Source organism: Orcinus orca, chromosome 4, assembly GCF_937001465.1.
Source record: "Orcinus orca chromosome 4, mOrcOrc1.1, whole genome shotgun sequence".
Classification (NCBI taxonomy): Eukaryota; Metazoa; Chordata; class Mammalia; order Artiodactyla; family Delphinidae; genus Orcinus; species Orcinus orca.
The window spans coordinates 92,037,913-92,055,134 of record NC_064562.1 but is presented as its reverse complement, the minus strand read 5'-3'; the positions used below and the strand labels follow the sequence as shown (position 1 = coordinate 92,055,134).

At 43.5% G+C, this 17,222-nt stretch overlaps 1 protein-coding gene across 8 annotated transcripts in view; it reads left to right on the top strand.

Moving 5' to 3' along the window:
* Positions 1 to 17,222, top strand: part of TBC1D1 (TBC1 domain family member 1) — a 239,342-nt gene that overhangs the window by 160,009 nt on the left and 62,111 nt on the right. For 6 of the 8 annotated variants that reach the window (XM_049709615.1, XM_049709609.1, XM_049709613.1 and 3 more), the window contains 5 exons: positions 499 to 585; positions 4,073 to 4,353; positions 6,180 to 6,338; positions 7,202 to 7,321; positions 8,315 to 8,454. In XM_049709615.1, the coding sequence (XP_049565572.1) occupies positions 499 to 585; positions 4,073 to 4,353; positions 6,180 to 6,338; positions 7,202 to 7,321; positions 8,315 to 8,454 (787 nt within the window). The remainder of the gene's footprint in view (positions 1 to 498; positions 586 to 4,072; positions 4,354 to 6,179; positions 6,339 to 7,201; positions 7,322 to 8,314; positions 8,455 to 17,222) is intronic. The other 2 variants (XM_049709610.1, XM_049709612.1) reach the window with 2 other exon arrangements.

Genomic DNA, 17,222 nt, shown 5'->3' with positions numbered 1-17,222 from the left:
GAAACATCTTTTTTTTGTTATAAATTTTATTTTGTATGGAGGTGTTTCTGAGAATTTCACAGCAGCCTTACAGATAATTAAAAGCAGTTCATTTACAAAACCAGAGTTGGGGTGGGGCTGCCTTTGAGAGCTCCCAGACCGAGAGATTGTGGTTTGTGTGTCATAGGCTGGCGGGTCATGACACTGTGTGACTCAGAGGGGGGACTCTGTTGTTGAGTGTGCGCACCTCAGCGCTTGCTTTTCTTCTAGACGTGTTGTCTCTTCTGCCCATCATCCCTGCCAAATGACTAACCCACAAGGTGCTTTGGAACATTTAGTTTGGTTAAAAAAAAAAAAAAAAAGACAGAAATGTTGATTGTCTTCATGCACATATGTGCTCAGCAGAGTTTCCCAGTAGATGCATTTTTCCTGAACTTATTTAAATAGACCAGGTTGCTTCTAGCAGATGCCTTTGCAAAAGCCTCAGGGGTCATAACTCGACTGCTTTTCTTTCCGTAGGGTAATAAAGCCAGAGGCCTCCAGGAGCACTCCGCCAGTCTGGATCTGGACAGCTCCGTGTCTAGCACATTAAGTAACACCAGCAAAGTAAGCACGTTTTTTTTTTTATATGACACCCTGAAGAAACCAGCAAGTGGGTCTTGCTCATCTTCTATATACTGGGCCTATCAAAAGGAACAAAAGAAGCGTCATAGCTCCAATCCTGAGAAATTTGGTGCTTCTGGACTTGATAATGCAGGAGGAGGGCTGGTTGTGCAGTCCTACTCTAGCCAAAAAGTTGTACATACCAAAACAGAGGGCTATTCCATAAGCAAAGAGGAAAACGCACAATTTCAGGCTGAGATCTAATTAATCACAAGTGATCAATGGATTTCTTTCTTTAGTAGGTTTTCCAGTGAAATCTAAATGAAATATTAAAAATAATTGGGAAAACCTCAAACGTGGGTTTACGAATTATGAGAAGTATGCAACTTAAATTCCTGAAACTTACTCTGTCCTCTGCCTGACTCTATGATTATAATTAAACATCACTATTTTTATAGATAAGCCTCACCCCTCGTGTCTGCCACCAGCACAGCTTTGTGATAGTGAGCAAGCCAGCAGTTCTCTTTGGTAGCAGACCTGTGTCTATGTCCTTGTTTTAATTTCTCGCTTTCTAAATATATAAGCGTACTTAAACCTAGTTAGTTCAACTTCTTACCCACCAGAAAAGTGGATTTCGGGTTTTGTGCTGGGGATGTCAGAGTGCCCTGGGATGGAAAGAGGGGGAGTTGTTGTGGAGGCCAGCTCCTTACCACAGGAATCAAAGTTCTTCTGTGCTTCCTCCTGGGCATGTGGCTTTCAAAGGTTTTAGACCATAACCAACAGTAATTTACACATTTAACATGCAAACTAGTTCAGAAACACACATACCTACATGCTCACAGATAAAATGAAAATAAGATTTCACAAAATGATATTTACTGTAAACATGTGATACATACTGGTATTTGCTATTGCTTTAAAAAGTTTGTGGCGGACCACGAAATTGATATCACTGCCTACCAATGTGTTACAGCCTATAGTTTGAGAAACGCTGCCTCAGTTGAGCGCTTTCTCAATTTCTAAGGTGCATCTTTAATGGGATCTGGTTAAAATGCAGATTCTGATTCAGTAGGCCTGGGGTGATTCCTGAAATGGCCAATTTCTGACAAGCTCCAAGGTGATGTTGATGCCGCTGGTCTGTGGACCCACTTAGGGGAGCAAGTCCCTAGACCCCAGTCTTCTGAATATGATTTTATTTTTTTTTGGGGGGGGGGGCGTCTGTGCTGTGTGGCTTGCGGGATCTTAGTTCCCTGACCGGGGATTGAACCCACGCCCTAGGCAGTGGAAGTGTGGAGTCCTAACCACCGGACCACCAGGGAATGCCCTGAATATGATTTTCTAAGTTAGAATCTAGTGGTCTATTTAAATTCATCTCCTCCATACTGATTCTATCCACAATTCATTTGAAGTTTGGAAATGTTTTGGGTTTTTTTTATCTGCTGGATACAGATGAAAAAGACAGCTTCTACCCTGCAGGAAGGAACTCATCTGGTAGGAGAGGCGACAGATACACCAGCATCGAGTAGAGTAGCTGTGAGCCTGAGTTCAAATAAGAGCCATGGTAGCTTAGCTGTCACAGGAGCAAGAGGAAGGGGAGCTATTTTTGGTCAGTGGAACCAGAGAAAGCTTGGAGAGGGGAGCAGTAGTGCTTTTGATAAATCTTGGAGAAAGTATAGGAATTGCACCTGTGGAAGTGGACAGGGAAGAGGGCGTTCGAGATTAGTTCCAATAAAGGTGCTGTGAAGAAATTCATGTCACTCAAGTGACTTTTCCAGTAAGTCTTATTGCTTGTTTTTTATTCTTCTTCAAATCACAGGTCTAGGAATATACACATGGTTTGAATTTCTAGGGTAATTCTAAGGGAAATGCAGCTTTTCAGAACCTATTTGTGTGTATTATGTGTGTGGCTATATGTTATTCTTTATGTCGTTTGTTCATCCTGACGTTGAGAAACTGTTGTTAAAAGTGTGCTTTTATGTAATTGGATCTCTTCCAGTAAATTGATCGTCTGGAAGCAAAGAAGCTGAACATCCAGTGGTCCTTTCAGGTGTTAGATGAAGCTAAGGGTTAGCTCGTCCACATAATTTGGAAGGACGTTAATGAGAGTTGAGATGAATAGGTTTGCGTGATGGAAATTGCTTGATGAATTGTCTTAAACACATTTTTAAATCCTTAAATTAAAAGAATCTTGGTAACTGTAGAGTCCTGAAGAATGAAAAATTTAAGTTACTGTTTAACATTTCATAATGTGTTGGGAATTAAGCTTTTAAAATCTAATTCCTACAAAATTAAGTGTATATAACCTTTCTCCTCAATAAACATAAATTTAATTTTTTAATTAAAATCCTTAATACCTATCATCTAAGAGACACTCAACTGCAGGTCAAATGAACAGGTGGAATTTAGATTTTCCAGTCCACCGTTATTAGATGCATTCATTCCTTTTTGCTCTTTTCATGTTGATTTATTCATCCCTTCTAGTAATTTCAGCAGGGACAAGCTGGTACACTTTTTCTTATATATATATATATATATATATATATATATATATATTTTAATACAGCAGATTCTTATTAGTCATCAGTGTTTTACACATCAGTTATTTTATATTTTTTGATTTGAGAAAAATATGTTGGCCCCTACCACGTCCTGGGCATGCGGTGCTAAGCATGAGTGATGGTAGTTCATTGCTTTGAAAAAGTATGCATCTTGAGAGCCTACGATATTAAAATATTGTCATGATTCTCAACAAATGTTTGAGTACCCACTCAGGAAATTCACTGAGTGCCTAATAAGACAATAACTTATATTTATACAACATGTAACAGCAGACAAGTACTTTTAGTTGTATTATCTTGCTTAATTCAGAAACCTGGTGAGATAAATTTTCACTATACCCTTTTACAGATGAGGAAATTGAGGTGCAGAAAGAAGTTAAGTGATTTGCCCTGAATCATGTCAGTAAGTGCCTAGAGAGAGATTTTCCATATCTAAGAATAATATAGGATGTAATTTTTAACACTCAAGATTACCAAGTTAAATCCAAACATTAGACATTCAGAGAGAGCCATAAAATGTGGGTATCACATGTATGAACACACTTGGCCAAGATAAAGAACTTGATTTGTTTAAACTGTGCAGACAAGTTACACGGCACTCGCTATACTTGTTATAGGCAGTAGTAAAGAGCTCTCTTTTCTAGAAAGAGAACTATTTCAGCTTTGCTTAGGGCAGTTACTTGTTATAATTTATGTCCTTCACACTTGCACTTGGACAGTTTCCCCATTTGTCCTGCACGCTAACGTTTTGTCTCGGAGGAGCAGGCATTTAGTGGGCCTTTATCGTCTTATACTTTTGGTGGCCTCTAGAGGGCACTGTGATCAGAAGATGTGCCTACATTTTGAAATGTTTTCCTGCCGCTGGAATTAGAGATGTGTAAATCCCACAAGTGCCTTGCCATGTGTCTGATCTGCTGTCTGTCTGCTGCCAGGAGCCGTCTGTGTGTGAAAAGGAGGCCTTTCCCATCTCTGAGAGCTCCTTCAGACTCCTGGGCTCTTCGGATGACCTGTCCAGTGACTCAGAGAGCCACGCCGCAGAAGAGCCAGCCCTGCTGTCACCCCAGCAGGGCTTCAGGAGGCGCGCCAACACTCTGAGTCACGTCCCCGTGGAATGCCAGCAGCCTCTGCAGCAGGCACAGGGATCTCCAGGGGTCTCGCAAAGGAAACTTGTGAGGTATCACTCAGTGAGCACAGAGACGCCTCATGAACGAAAGTAAGATTTGTTGAAAATGTAGATTTGTTGTATAAATGGCTGGGGCATATTTGTTACTAACCAGGTATGTGCATCCCAGGCATGTCTGTTGGGTGAAAAGAGAAACCTGAGTCAGGATTCACTCTTGGCTTAAAAAGGTAAAACTCGAAGCAATGTGTTCCTCCCGTCTTCCTCCCTTGGGAAATATGTAGTTGTAAGAGATACTTGTTACCTGTTCAAGTGCAAGTACGGTGAGGAAGCAGGTAAGACGAGCAGAAATGGCCCTTAAGTTGCAGAATAGTCCCTCCTCACACAGTGAGAGGCAGCCCTGACCGTGAACTCTGCCGCTGGCCTGGAGGGAAGTAGTGAGTTAGCGGTCAGGTGAGTCTGCTCGTTTGGAGGCCCTGGCTAGAGGCGCAGTGATGCTGGGGCCTCTGTCCTAGCTCTGTCCCAAGCCGGCCGTGACCTGGGCAAAGTTGCTTCACTTCACTGTATGACACAGTTGACACTGTATGACACAATAGGTGGTCTCTAAAATCTCCTCCAATGTGAGAGTTCTGGATTCTTCGAACAAGACTTACTAATTTTAATAATTGGGCTCTAGTGAGCAGTTGGGGTTTCCTGGCTATAGAGCTGGGGAAGCAGTACAGTAGTAGAAGCTCTCCTGCTTCCTTCTGGGGTCCCTTGGCAATTAATTTGACTCCGAGTGTCAGAGACCATGAATGGACACAGAGGTATGTTTAAAAATCACTTTAAAAATATTTTAAAACTCCTCACCTTAGAAGGCTGAAGTAGGCCACACCTGTGTGCAGCTGCTGCCTGATTTTGGTGACAACAGAAGCCAGGACGTGTGTCTCGGTGCAGGCCCTGCACAGATGAGGGAGAGTCCACACGGGGGTGGGTGTTGGAGGTGTTGCTGGTGAAGCAGTGACACGTGCTAGCAATCTCAGACGAGCTAGTAGAGCCGCTCAGCTCTGTTTTCTGTACGCCATTGAAAATAGTTATGATGCTTCTTTGGAATTTGGCTGGATAATTGTGATCCCAAAGCAGGACATGCTTCAGAAGCTAATGTTCAATTCTGTGATGTTTTGGAGACAAGCATAGTTTGTTTGAGGCTTTGTGGGTTCTTGTCATGTTTCTTAAAAGCCTGCGCACACACTCCTTTTATTCTGCCTCTCCACTGGCTCCCACCCCTCTTTTTCTGGCACTTTAGTGATAATGGAACTTTTCCTGTCTGGAGATTTCTAGTCCTCTTGCTAATAAGCCCACTGTTTCACACAAGCCAGAGGTGGCAGGAAATGAGAAGTCCCTGACAGTCCATTTCCCTTCTCCCCTAAGAATGCAGCTTCCTAAAGGGTCCTGTGGGGCGTGGGTGATGAGGGGGCGCGGTACTGTCCCCCCCCCTCCTCCGTCCCCCAGCATGCCTCTTTGGCTTTGCTCCCCCCTCATGAACTCTCTGCTCACTTATGCACAGGAAATGAGACTTGGACATTCAAGGCAGGTTATTGTTCATTTTGACGAGAGATGTATTTCTAAAACTCTGGATTTTGTTTTGCTTTCCTTTGCTTTTGTTTTAATTAAAAAAAATTTTCCCCCCGTCAGATCCTAAAAAAGGAGTAGAGGAAACGGGTCTCTTGCGCACATAGGCATGTGGGAAGTGATCAAGAGGGACCTTGCACGGTGCCCTCTTGACTGAGAGCTGCCTTTGCCAGCAGGAATTGGGGCGCAGGAGAGGAGAGCACCCTCTAACTGTGACAGTTCCTGTTTCCTCCGTGTGTCCTCTGCGTTTCCTGCGCGGTTCCGTCCCCGCCTTTAACTCCCCTGCTTTCTCTCTAATTGCTATTTAGTGGGAATCGTCCCCCTGTCGGCGAGTCTGAAGGTGGCTCAGGTCAGTCCTCAGCTGCTCCTCCACCTCGTCTTACCCCTTCCGCCTCCTCGCCCAATTTCTTTAAGTACCTCAAACATAACCCAAGTGGAGAACAGAGTGGCAATGCCGTGCCAAAGAGGTGAGCCACCCGCATGGCAAGTTCAGTGTCGTTCGTCTTCCTGGGATGCTCACGCAGAGAGAGTGTGCTGAATGTCCACACAAGGACCCCGGGGCCACCGCTTGTGTGTGTATGTGTGTGCGTGTGTGTGTGTGTGTGCTTGTCTGGTTTTGGTTTTCCTATTTTCAGTCTATCATTTGAATCTACTTAATTTTACTGTTGATTAATTCCCTCAAAATTATTATGAAAACAGTCTTGATGGCAAATTATTTTTTATATACTTATTTTCACATTCCCCTGCCCTAGTGTACACACCCACCCACCCACACACACACACACACACACACACACACACACGTTAACAGCAATGTGCTTGATCATATACATTGCGATTTGTGCCATATCAGAAACTTCCTCATTAATTTAGGAAAATTATTTTTCTACTTTGGAAGGAAGGAGTCATTTTGGATGATGGACTGAATTTTTTATTGTTGTGGTTTTGTTTTTATTTTGGTCAGAACGCTTTACATGAGATCTACCCTCTTAACACATTTTTTGCGTGTTCACGGTATTACTAACTATGGGCAGAGTGTTGTAACTGTAGGCACAATGGTGCACAGCACATCTTTAGAATTTATTCATCTTATGTAACTGGACTGATGTTTGTTAATTAGTTCATTGATTCCATTCATTTAAAATAATAGAATTTTATTGACTGAAATGAAAGTTAAATCTCATTTGTAAACTATTTTTGATTTCTTACCCGCTTTAATTTTCTTAGCCTTAGAACTATAAAATGTTTCTTCTGTTTTGAAGGTTATGTTTTATACTTTGTGTGTTTGTGTTTCTTTATCCTAAACTCTTTTTTTCAACCACACTCTCAGCATCTCCTACCGTAATGCCCTGCGGAAAAAACTTCATTCTTCTTCCTCTGTGCCAAATTTTCTAAAATTTCTGGCTCCTGTAGATGAAAATAACACCTCTGACTTTATGAACACAAAAAGGTAGAGTTTAATTTAGATATATCAAGTTTGGGTAGAAGTGTTGATTGTTAGACATACAGGGATTTTTCATCTGTACTTTTGCCATTTAAAAAATCATTTTCGCTAGATCTATTGTATCTTCTTTCTTATAATTTTTCTTACTGATGATGTGATTTAAAAAAATGTGGAGTCAACCTGTTATCCAGTTTTGACTAGGATTAGTTTATTAATACATGGTTATTTTCAGCAAATTAAAGAAAGTCTTAACCGTTGTCTCTAAATGATAGAAGTGTTTCTGGATAATGAGCATATATGGCTGCCAGTAAATCAGTCAGGATGTTTGATCTCCAAGTTCAGATGATTGTTCAGTTGTTGGTATATATTCAGGTGTAAGTTACAAGGGGTTCCCCAAGTTGTCCCGTGAATAGAAAGGAAATTAGTGATTGTGTTTATGTATATTGAAAACTATATTTTGCAGTTTAAAACATACAGATGGTAAAAGTCATTATTAGCAAGTGACTGCATAATTATTGCCCTTGCTGGTTCTATGTAATTTAACGTTTTTCTTTTTTTTTTTCATTTTTTTTTTTTGTGATGATCCTTGGAGACGCAGGCCTATGCTAAGAAAATCTCCCCTCACACAGACTAGGGGAGATTGTGGCCTGGGTGACAGCGCCCCCTTTAGGCCGTCTCTCTTTTCTGAAGTGGCACCAAGAGAGGCCCAATTGGAAGCCAAGATCCATGGAGTGTAGTTCTTAATATCTTTTACCATAAAAATAAATTAAGGACATGTACCCTGACTCTTTCCATAAAAAGCACCCTGTCAGAAAGCAGTCCTGTGGGAGTGTTGCCCCACTGCGAGTTTGATTTGATGCCTGTGATTATCTAGTTATGTTTGCTGGTACAAAGATAATTTATAATTTAGTGCTCTGTTTAAAAAACAAAAAAAAGTCAAGCTAAAATACCTGCTTATATCTCCTCTCCAGTCATAAATCAATTGTCTTGTAATTTTAGGGACTTTGAGTCCAAAGCCAGCCATCTTGGTGACGCCAGCGGGACCCCCGTAAAGACACGGAGACACTCGTGGAGGCAGCAGATCTTCCTTCGAGTGGCCACCCCGCAGAAAGCCTGCGATTCTCCCGGCAGACACGAAGGTAAGGCCCACCCCCAACGTAAAGCTAGATCCTGGCTCGAGTTTCATCTGTAGCAAAAGCACATTTGGTGGAAGAAGAGGTGAAGTGAGATCTCAAGTCAAAATCATCCCCTGATTTTAAAGTTCCCTGGTTGAGAAGCTCAAATGGCAATGCCTGTCACTGTTTCCAGCGGATCTGTTTTCTCTGTCTGCAACTGAAGTGTAGGTTTCCACCCTACCTCAGCATGGTGTGGTTTTAGAGGTACCTCTATCCCACTGGTCACACCTGTGATGATCTGTGCCTTGCCATTTGCTGTCACTCAATCTGGTGTCACAGGAGGACTCTCTCTCATCCTTCTTGTGTCCCCTAAAGAAATACAGGCAGACCTCAGAGATATTATGGGTTAGGGTTCCAGACCAGCACAATAAGAATATTGCAGTAAGGCGAATCACACAAATGTTGTCATTTCCCAGTGCACACATAAAAGTTATGTTTACCCTATAGTATAGACACTATAATGTAGTCTTTTAAGTGTGCCATAGCATTATGTCTAAAAGAGACATACATGCCTTACCTAAAAATACCTTGATTGCTAAAAAATGCTAACTATCATCTGACAATTCAGGGTTGCCACAGACATTCAGTTTCTGAAAAATGCAGTGTCTGTGAAGTACAGTAGAGCTAATAAGCACAATAAAACAAGGTATGCCTGTATAGGACGTGCTAAAGTTGATCTTTAGGCCTTTGTATGTTGAGTTATAATGTAAAAGAGGAGTTTAAATGCAGTTCCTCGGAGTAAAATTAAGAGTTTTCTCTGCCCAGTGATATAAACTTTCAACAGTAGATATTTATTTTCCTTAGTGTTCCTTAATCAGAAAACATTTTTCCCTTATAAAAGCACAGCAAAACAGACCTCCAAAGATGACTTGAATTCCTCAGATTGCAAGACTACATGTAGTGGAGACTCACTCTTGTCCCTCGACACGCTTCTTCATGTCTCTTAGGAAGCAGCCAAGGCTAACCCAGGAGTGTTCAGACTAGGTTCCCTGCAGCTGTCTTGGGGGAGGAGGTGCTGTTGGAGGAACCCTCCCTTCCTGCTCCCCTCCCCCCATTGTTGTTTCTTCTCTCTCCCTCCCCCCCCTCTCTCCCCCAGAGTTCTTAATATTTGATTCGGATAATGAGTCCTCTGCCAAATTAAACAAGAGTCTGGTTTGGGCTCAGCTCGCTTTGTGATACAAATCATAGAACTTCATTTGTACTTAGTTCCTTTGGTTATAAAATGGTTACAGTAGTGTTGGCTCTTCACATCTCATGGAATCACATTAAATGGTAAATGTGAAAGTGCTTTGGAAACCTAAAGACGTATCACGTGTCAAGTGGTAACATTTTTGTTACTGTTATTGCGTTTGCAGCAGTGGTGTGTTTAGCTTCCTATACCAGTGTTCCCTAGCAGGAGCAATGTAAAGGAGTGCTGGCTTTATTCATTCAGGGTGATTAAAACATTTTTTTTTAGTAAATTGAGTTATTTCAGTTTGTATCATTTTAGACACTTTTGTTTTAAAGATTTCATTTTCATGTTGTAGATTGCCTACTAATGTCCAACAGCCAGATGGTGTAACCTAGTTCCCTCCTTTTTAAACTTGTAAAATTCTAAGCCAAAGGGGTTGCTGCAGTAGTGGCTGTAGAAAAGAGCAGGCTCGTAAAATGCACAGCTCCCGGTTGGAGCTCTGGCCTCTGAGGAAGTGGCTGGTGTCTACAGGCCCCACCCTGGTGCCACTCTTTTCCCATACTTCCTGGAAGTACAGTGAGTTTCTAGACGGGCCCCGCACTGGCATCTCCTGGTCAGCGTCTGGGGGACCTGAGTCAGAAGATTAGTCGGTGCTGGCAAATGCTCGATTCTCTGGAGAACCCCAGGATAAAATAGGCAAGGAGATGGCACTGTGGGCAGCGTGAGACAATGTGATCTTGTGTCACCCCAGCAGGTAGAAAGGGAATGGGGGAAGAACGCCATAGTTTGTGTCTGAATTCTCTTTTTAAAAGTTAAGCAGAAAACTTCTCTTTTTAATTGGTTTAGTCTGGGAATATTGTAAGAAATGGATATTTAACTCCATGTTGCATTGTTATTGATAATGTTTGCCGTGGACAGGGTTCTTTGGTGAATCCTGGGCCCTCGGACCCAGCTGGGCAGAAGTTTGCAGGGAATGAGATGGGATAAGTCGTTATTGCCCCAGAGGTCAGAGCACTGAGCAGTACCCTGCGGGCTGGGCGGCATGGTCTCCAGGGAACTGGGAACCCAGGACTTGGTGGGTCCATCTCCCCTGCGGGAAATGGTACTAAAAGTAGTGCCCCAATGTCTGCCTGACAGGCCCCCCAGGATCACCTGCTTGTTTGTAGGAAAGCAGAGAGCTGACCTCTTCATCGTGGTCTGAGGTGGTCATGAAGATGAACTTAGGGAAAGAATTTAGAGCTCATTCAGGGAAACCTCCTCTGAAAGCAGGAGCGGAGTGCCTGCATCCAAATCCCAGCTTTTCCCCTCAGGAGCCGTGATCTGGAACCAGCTGTCTAATATCTCACCTATGATATAGGGTTAATTATGCCTCTTGCCACACTGATTGAGATAGGGGAGCGTGATGTTTTTATTGGCATTTTTTTTTAAGACTTGAAGAATTCACAAGATTAGAAAGACTTATCAGTGGTGCACACATTTCTGGTATCAAGTCACCTTCCCCGTGTGGAAGTCCTGGTGCTCCCGCCGGAAGATTCTCTGGCCTCGGCCCCTCTGCAGGGGGTTGCCGTGGAGCTGCTGGCCCGCGCCGTCCTGCCGCTGGAGCCCCGGAGGAGCTGCTGTGCTGATCGGCCGGGGTTTTGATTCTCTGGCGGCCAGTGTGAGCCATGGCCATGCCTGGAATGCTCTTCCACTGATACAACCATGACTAAGTCCCTCACCTGCTTCAGATTATTGCTGAAAATCACCTTTTCACTGAAGCTGCACTGGCCGCTGTATTTCACGTGGCACCCCACCCCATCAGACATTCCTAATCTTATCCTGATTTTTCCCATAGCATTTATCTCTTTGAAACATACTCTAGTTATTTACTTATTCATTATCTCTATCACCAGGTTCCCCAGTCCACAGGCTATATGACTTTTAAGGGAAGGCAAGTAAATTGCTCAGATTCTTACAAGCTTAATATTTGGTCCTTAGTGATTTCTCAACTCCCTCCTCCTTCCTCTTCTTCCTGCTTATGTCCTTTCTGCTCTTACTTAAGAAATGCTGCCTGAATTTTTAAATTATGTGGTAGGTACTCTGCGTATGAAAGAGAGAGGTAAGAGAAAATAAAAGCATTTACAACTCTGAATTGGTATAATAATAATAACTTATGCCCCTTTTTTTGCCAAGAGCTTTACATGAGTTATTTCCTTTAATCCCCAGTCAACCTTAAGAAGGTCGACATTTTTATTACACCAGTTTCACAGATGAGGGAGCAGAGGCTTGGAGTGGCTGAAGTCACTTTCCCCAAACCACAGAGCTGGGCGGCAGGACCAGAGGTCGTGGGTCTGTGCCCTGCAGTTCCTGGTGAACTGCACATAGGCCCTGCGGGCCTGCTCCCTCCTCTGGAGCCTCCCTGTGTCGGGCGGTTGTTCTCAGTCTATTCCTGTGTCCCCTTGCCAGCCAGGCAGCAACACGTTTCAGAGCATTTTAACATGTGGACTTGCCTTCAGTTAATCGTACCCCTCCCTGCATGTTAGCACTGGGACTGGAGTGTGCTGGGGAGGGAGGTTGATTTCTTAACATCTGTCTAAATTTTCTCCTCCCAAATCAGACATCTTCATTCTCTGCCGCTGTTTGCTTCCCATCCTTAGGGCGCAGAGAGCAGCACCTTCCACAGTGGTCTGGGACCACTTGGACCAACATGCTTTCTGCATGTTCCCCTCCAGCTGTGAGACCTCCAGCTCCTCAGGCAGCTGAGGGTCCCAGAGGTCCCTGCGTCAGCCAGGCTGTCCCAGGCAGAGAGCGTGCTGCTAGAGGCGCCTCTAGGCCTCTTTGCGGCTCTGCCTCAGGGGTGGGACCCATGGGCGGCCCAGGTGTCTGCAGCCGGTGGCATGAGGGACTTGTAAGTCTACTTGTAAGGAACACTTTAGCAGTTCCTTTAAAAGTTTCAGGAACTTTAAACTGTTCCAGGTACTCAGAGTGGCTCTTCGTGGCTCTCTTGCATTTGTATTCTGGCACTGAAACTTCAGTGAAACAGGTTTAACCTTTCTTCAAGGGAAAAGAGTGAGACAGGGATATTTGTACTGTCCCATCCATTTCATCCTCTTTGGAAAAAACTAATAAAGGAAACTAGAAATTTAAAAACCATGGTGTTTGCAGAGCTGTAAGGGTACAAGGGAAGGAGAAATAGAATTTTCTGTAATTTTGGGGTTCTGGTTTTCATAGATGGGCTAAATTCTAGAGAGAAACGTGTTAGTGAGTAGGGAGTGTGACTCCAGTTAAGTATAGTGTGAAAGAGAGGAGAGTCCAAAGCCAGGCAGTGTGGACAGAAATGGAGAGATTAGACTGCACAGATACTGTCTCAAAGTCAGCTTGTCCCTTCCTCAGGGGTGTGTGGCTTTCTCTGGGCACAATTCCTGTGAAATAATTGAGCTGTAAGAATCTGAATTTCATGTTTTGGAGACTTAACTAGTAGGCAGTTAATTTCCATTAGAAATTTACTTACAAATGTTTAGTAGAACAAGCGCAAACATTCCCAAATCCCAGGCTGTTTTGTTTGTTTGTTTGTTTTTAACTCAACAGAGACCAGTTGGCCTCTTCTAGGGATTCCCACTTGAAGTTAGTTTACCAGAGTCTAGCAGGGTGGTTTCCTTTGTGACCCTTGGAGAAAGGCGGGTGTCTGCTGCTCAGCTGGTAGGTCAGGTGTACAGCATCACCGCATCACTGGGGAACTCTATGATCAATAGGGCAACCACCAGTTTGTGCTTGGAGACTTGGCAAGGCAAGTTTATTTTTGTGATAAAACAAACATAAGTAGATTATAAAGTAGAATACTAAGAGTTGCATGGTGGTTTAAATTTAAAGCAGCGTCTTCAGTGATGCTTTAAGTTTGTGGCCACTTATAACTGGTGCCCCAGAAACCCCAGGGAAAGGCATTCTCTCTCCTTTGTGTTACCGGTTCTTTGGGTGAAAGGTTTGTGAGAGACTGACTGTGTGAAAGGTATGTACTTGGTAAACTATAAACTCGACAGAGGGTGGTGTTATGGGGGCCCAGTTAAATCTGTCACAGGGCAGAGCCCTGAAGGTCGGGTGTGTTTGAGACTGCATTTGTAGAGCGGGCTGCGGGCAGACGTTATTGTTCCTGATAACCGCCCTTTGTCACTTTCAAGCCTTCCCACTGTTGATCCCCACCACAGGCCTGCTCTGAAGGTAAAGGCAGTAGAGGTACACTCATCCCTCAGATGGAGAGTGAACACACCTGTAGATTAAATGGCTTTCTCCGGATCCTGATCTAGAGCAGCACTTCACAAACTGCTGTGTGCTCAGAGTCCTCTGGCGATCTTGGTAGAGGCAGATTCTGGTGCTGTGGGTCTGGGTGGGTCCAGATGGTCTCCGTTTCTGACAGGCTCCCCAGTGATGCTGATGATACTGGTCCACTGTGAGTGGCAAGAGCTTAGAATGAGTGACCATGGTCCGTCCAGCCCAGACCATCTATGCAGTCCTAGGTTTAGGACTCCTCTGTGTCTCTCTGCTGTCGTAGATAACCTAAGGCGTCACCCGTGTGTGTCAGACCTCAAATAAATCTGGGTCGTCAGTGACATTTTTTGAGAGGATTTGTGCTGCCTGGAGAAGCAGAGTTGCTCTGGTGGGGAAAATGCAGTGATACAAAACACATGGCAATAGGGATAAAGAAGAATCTGACAATGTGCCAAGTGAAACCAAACATCTGGCCTCTGCCTCGTTCCTGCTGTTTTATTTTTTAGGGAAGCTTTGTCTCCTGGGTGGCAGAGGGGCACAGAGAGTGCGCAGGTGTTTGTTTTCTTAGCTGTGGGCTCAGACCCTAATTGTCTTGCCTGCAAAAAGTGCTGAAAATCAACTTCTGACTTAGATGTTTGGTAGTAGAAATACTCCACAGTTTTTCTTCGTAGTGTTTCATACAAAAAATAATTCTTTGTTGTTAAGAAATAATTTTTTAGGTAACTCCCAACTGTGGAATGGGGGAAAATTCTTTTACTTACCTCTGTGCCAAGGAACAATTTTAGTCTTGGTCTAATGCCTTTCATTTAAGCATTTCAGATTACGTTGTGCATTTACCGATTTCGCCAACAATAGAAGCATTCAGGCTTTACGTGTCTTGTTTAAAAAAGGAAAACCCATCTAATATAGATAAGATTTATTGATTTGAAACCCATTGTATAAGTAAATAGTCCACTGAAACTAAAGTTCAAAGGGTTTTTGTGTTGAGTATAGCTGTGTCAATATGCCTAATTTACGATACAGTTAAGTCGATTGGATTAGATATTAGATGTAAATAGTAATGGCAAAACCAAGGAAATATAACCTGAATCTTTATAATGACTATTTTATATCATTGTGAAAAACGTAGAAACTGCTGTGTGGCTATGATTTATTTGTATTGTTCATGGCCAAATTTTCAAAAATTTATATACCATTGGGAAATTGTAACGGATGATCTAAGCAGAATAGCTGCAAGTAGGACTTCACTGGAGCCTGTAAGCATCACAGTGACATCTGTATGACCCTTTGTTTTGATCCCCGGTTCTCAGCGTTCACTGTGTATCAGTCACGTGGGGAGACTTATAATATGGGCGGGCTGCACCTGCCCCTCTGCTGTCACTGTGTCAGGAGGGTGGGGATGGGCCTGCGCTTGAACTCTTCTTTCTTTTTAAACCCACCCAAAGCATTCTGATTGGGACCCTGAGTGAAACCGCTGGTTTAGTTAGATGTCAGAGGGTGACTTGAGGCACTGTCACCACTTGGTGGCAATGTTGCTCCCTGTGTCTTTTTTTTTTTTTTTGCTCCCTGTGTCTTGATCACCCTTCTTTCTTTTTCCAATCCCAGAAAAGTGTGCTTTCTTTTTTTTCCATTGTTTTTGCTTTTGGCCTTCTTTTGGTTATAGTATGTACCTTCCTCGCTCATTTGCAACTTAATTGAATGGGGAGAGCTACCTTCTGAAATCAGGATGTTTTTCTTTCTTTTTCTACAAGGTTTTAGGGAGTGGGCAAAATAAGGAAGAAAAAAATGGTCTCTGATTGCCAGATACATGACTTTTTCAGATTGTTCTTAACTTACTTTCCATATAACTTTGCTTTTCTGTGGCCAAGAAAGACCAGGTTCAAGATAAAGTATTGCAGGCCAGGGATTGATTGTTCATGGATTTCAGTAGTTGGAAGCTACTAGCTTTTTCTCCTGTATTGTGCTTCTTGGCGCGTGATTACCGATGGGGAAGCCACAGTGAATGGCAAGATTCTACCTCAGTTTGCTGTTTGTGTGCCTGGTAACAGTTGTAAGTTAGCGTTGATGGAGCCTTTCCTAATTAACCATTGGCATTTAAACAGTCAGTCCCTTACGCTTTGTGCAGAGGCTGGGGTCAAGGGTTGATGGTGATACAGAGACGAAATTTTAACCTCTGCTGTTGGTAGGAAGGCTGCAGGGGCTGAGGGCCGAGAGCTTGGGCACTGGAGGTTCTGGAGCCCAAAGGCCTGGGTGTGAATCCTGCTTACGGCACCCTGGCTGGCAGGGAATTCCTCCTTAGGGCTCATCTAACTCCAGAGCCTGTGCGCCTGCGGGATTAGAGTCCAAAGTCGAAGATCTAGATTTGTCACCCTTGAACTGTAATCTGTAGAGACTGGGGCAAGCCACTGAAGTTTGTAAAGCAAGGAAATGAATGGTAGGTAGTTTGAAACTATTCTCAGGGGGGTAGAGTCTGTAGACATATCTGAACTTGAAGCAGTCTCAAAATCAGGGCAGGACTAGGGTGAGGCAAGCAGGCACCCTGAGTGCAAAATTTAAGGAGGCACTCAACTTTTAGGGCCCTGCAAGTATGGACCCTTCACTTACATGGCCCTGAGAATGATGGTACCCTACAGCCTGGACAGCACTGCCAGGGGAGTGTAGATTAACTCAAAGGAGGAGTCCTTGGCAGGAAGGCTCGTGTTTTGTTTTAAAAAACAGCTTTATTGAGCTAAAGTTCACGTATTATACAATTCACCCGTTTAAAGTATACAGTGTGTTTTTCTGTATTTACACGGTTATGGAACCATAACCACAATCTAATTTTAAAATATTTTTGTCCCCCAGAAAGAAACCCATAGCTGACACTTCCCAAAACCAACCTCCCTCCCCCCAAACCCTAGACAACCACTAATCATCTTTCTGTCTCTATAGATTTGCCTATTCTGGACATTTTATATAAACGCAATCATGCGATATGTGGTTCCATGAGTGGGGCTGCTTTCGCTTAGCCTAATGTTTTCAAGGTTCATCGTGTTGTAGCGCGTATCAGTGCTTCATTCCTTTTTACGGTCAATCAATACTCCATTGTACGGATAGACCTCAAATATAGTCATTTACCAGTCGATGGACATTTGGGTTGTTTCCACCTCTTGGCCGTTTCTGAATAGTGCTGCTGCGAACTTTCATTTACACGGTTTTGTGTGGTCGTGTGCTAAGAAAGGGTTTTAAGGGTGAGTGTGGAACCTCGTTCTCTGGGGGGCTTTGAGTTGCCACCCGTGACTCTGCCCATGGGGACGGTTAGGCCAGTGGGGGTGGGTGA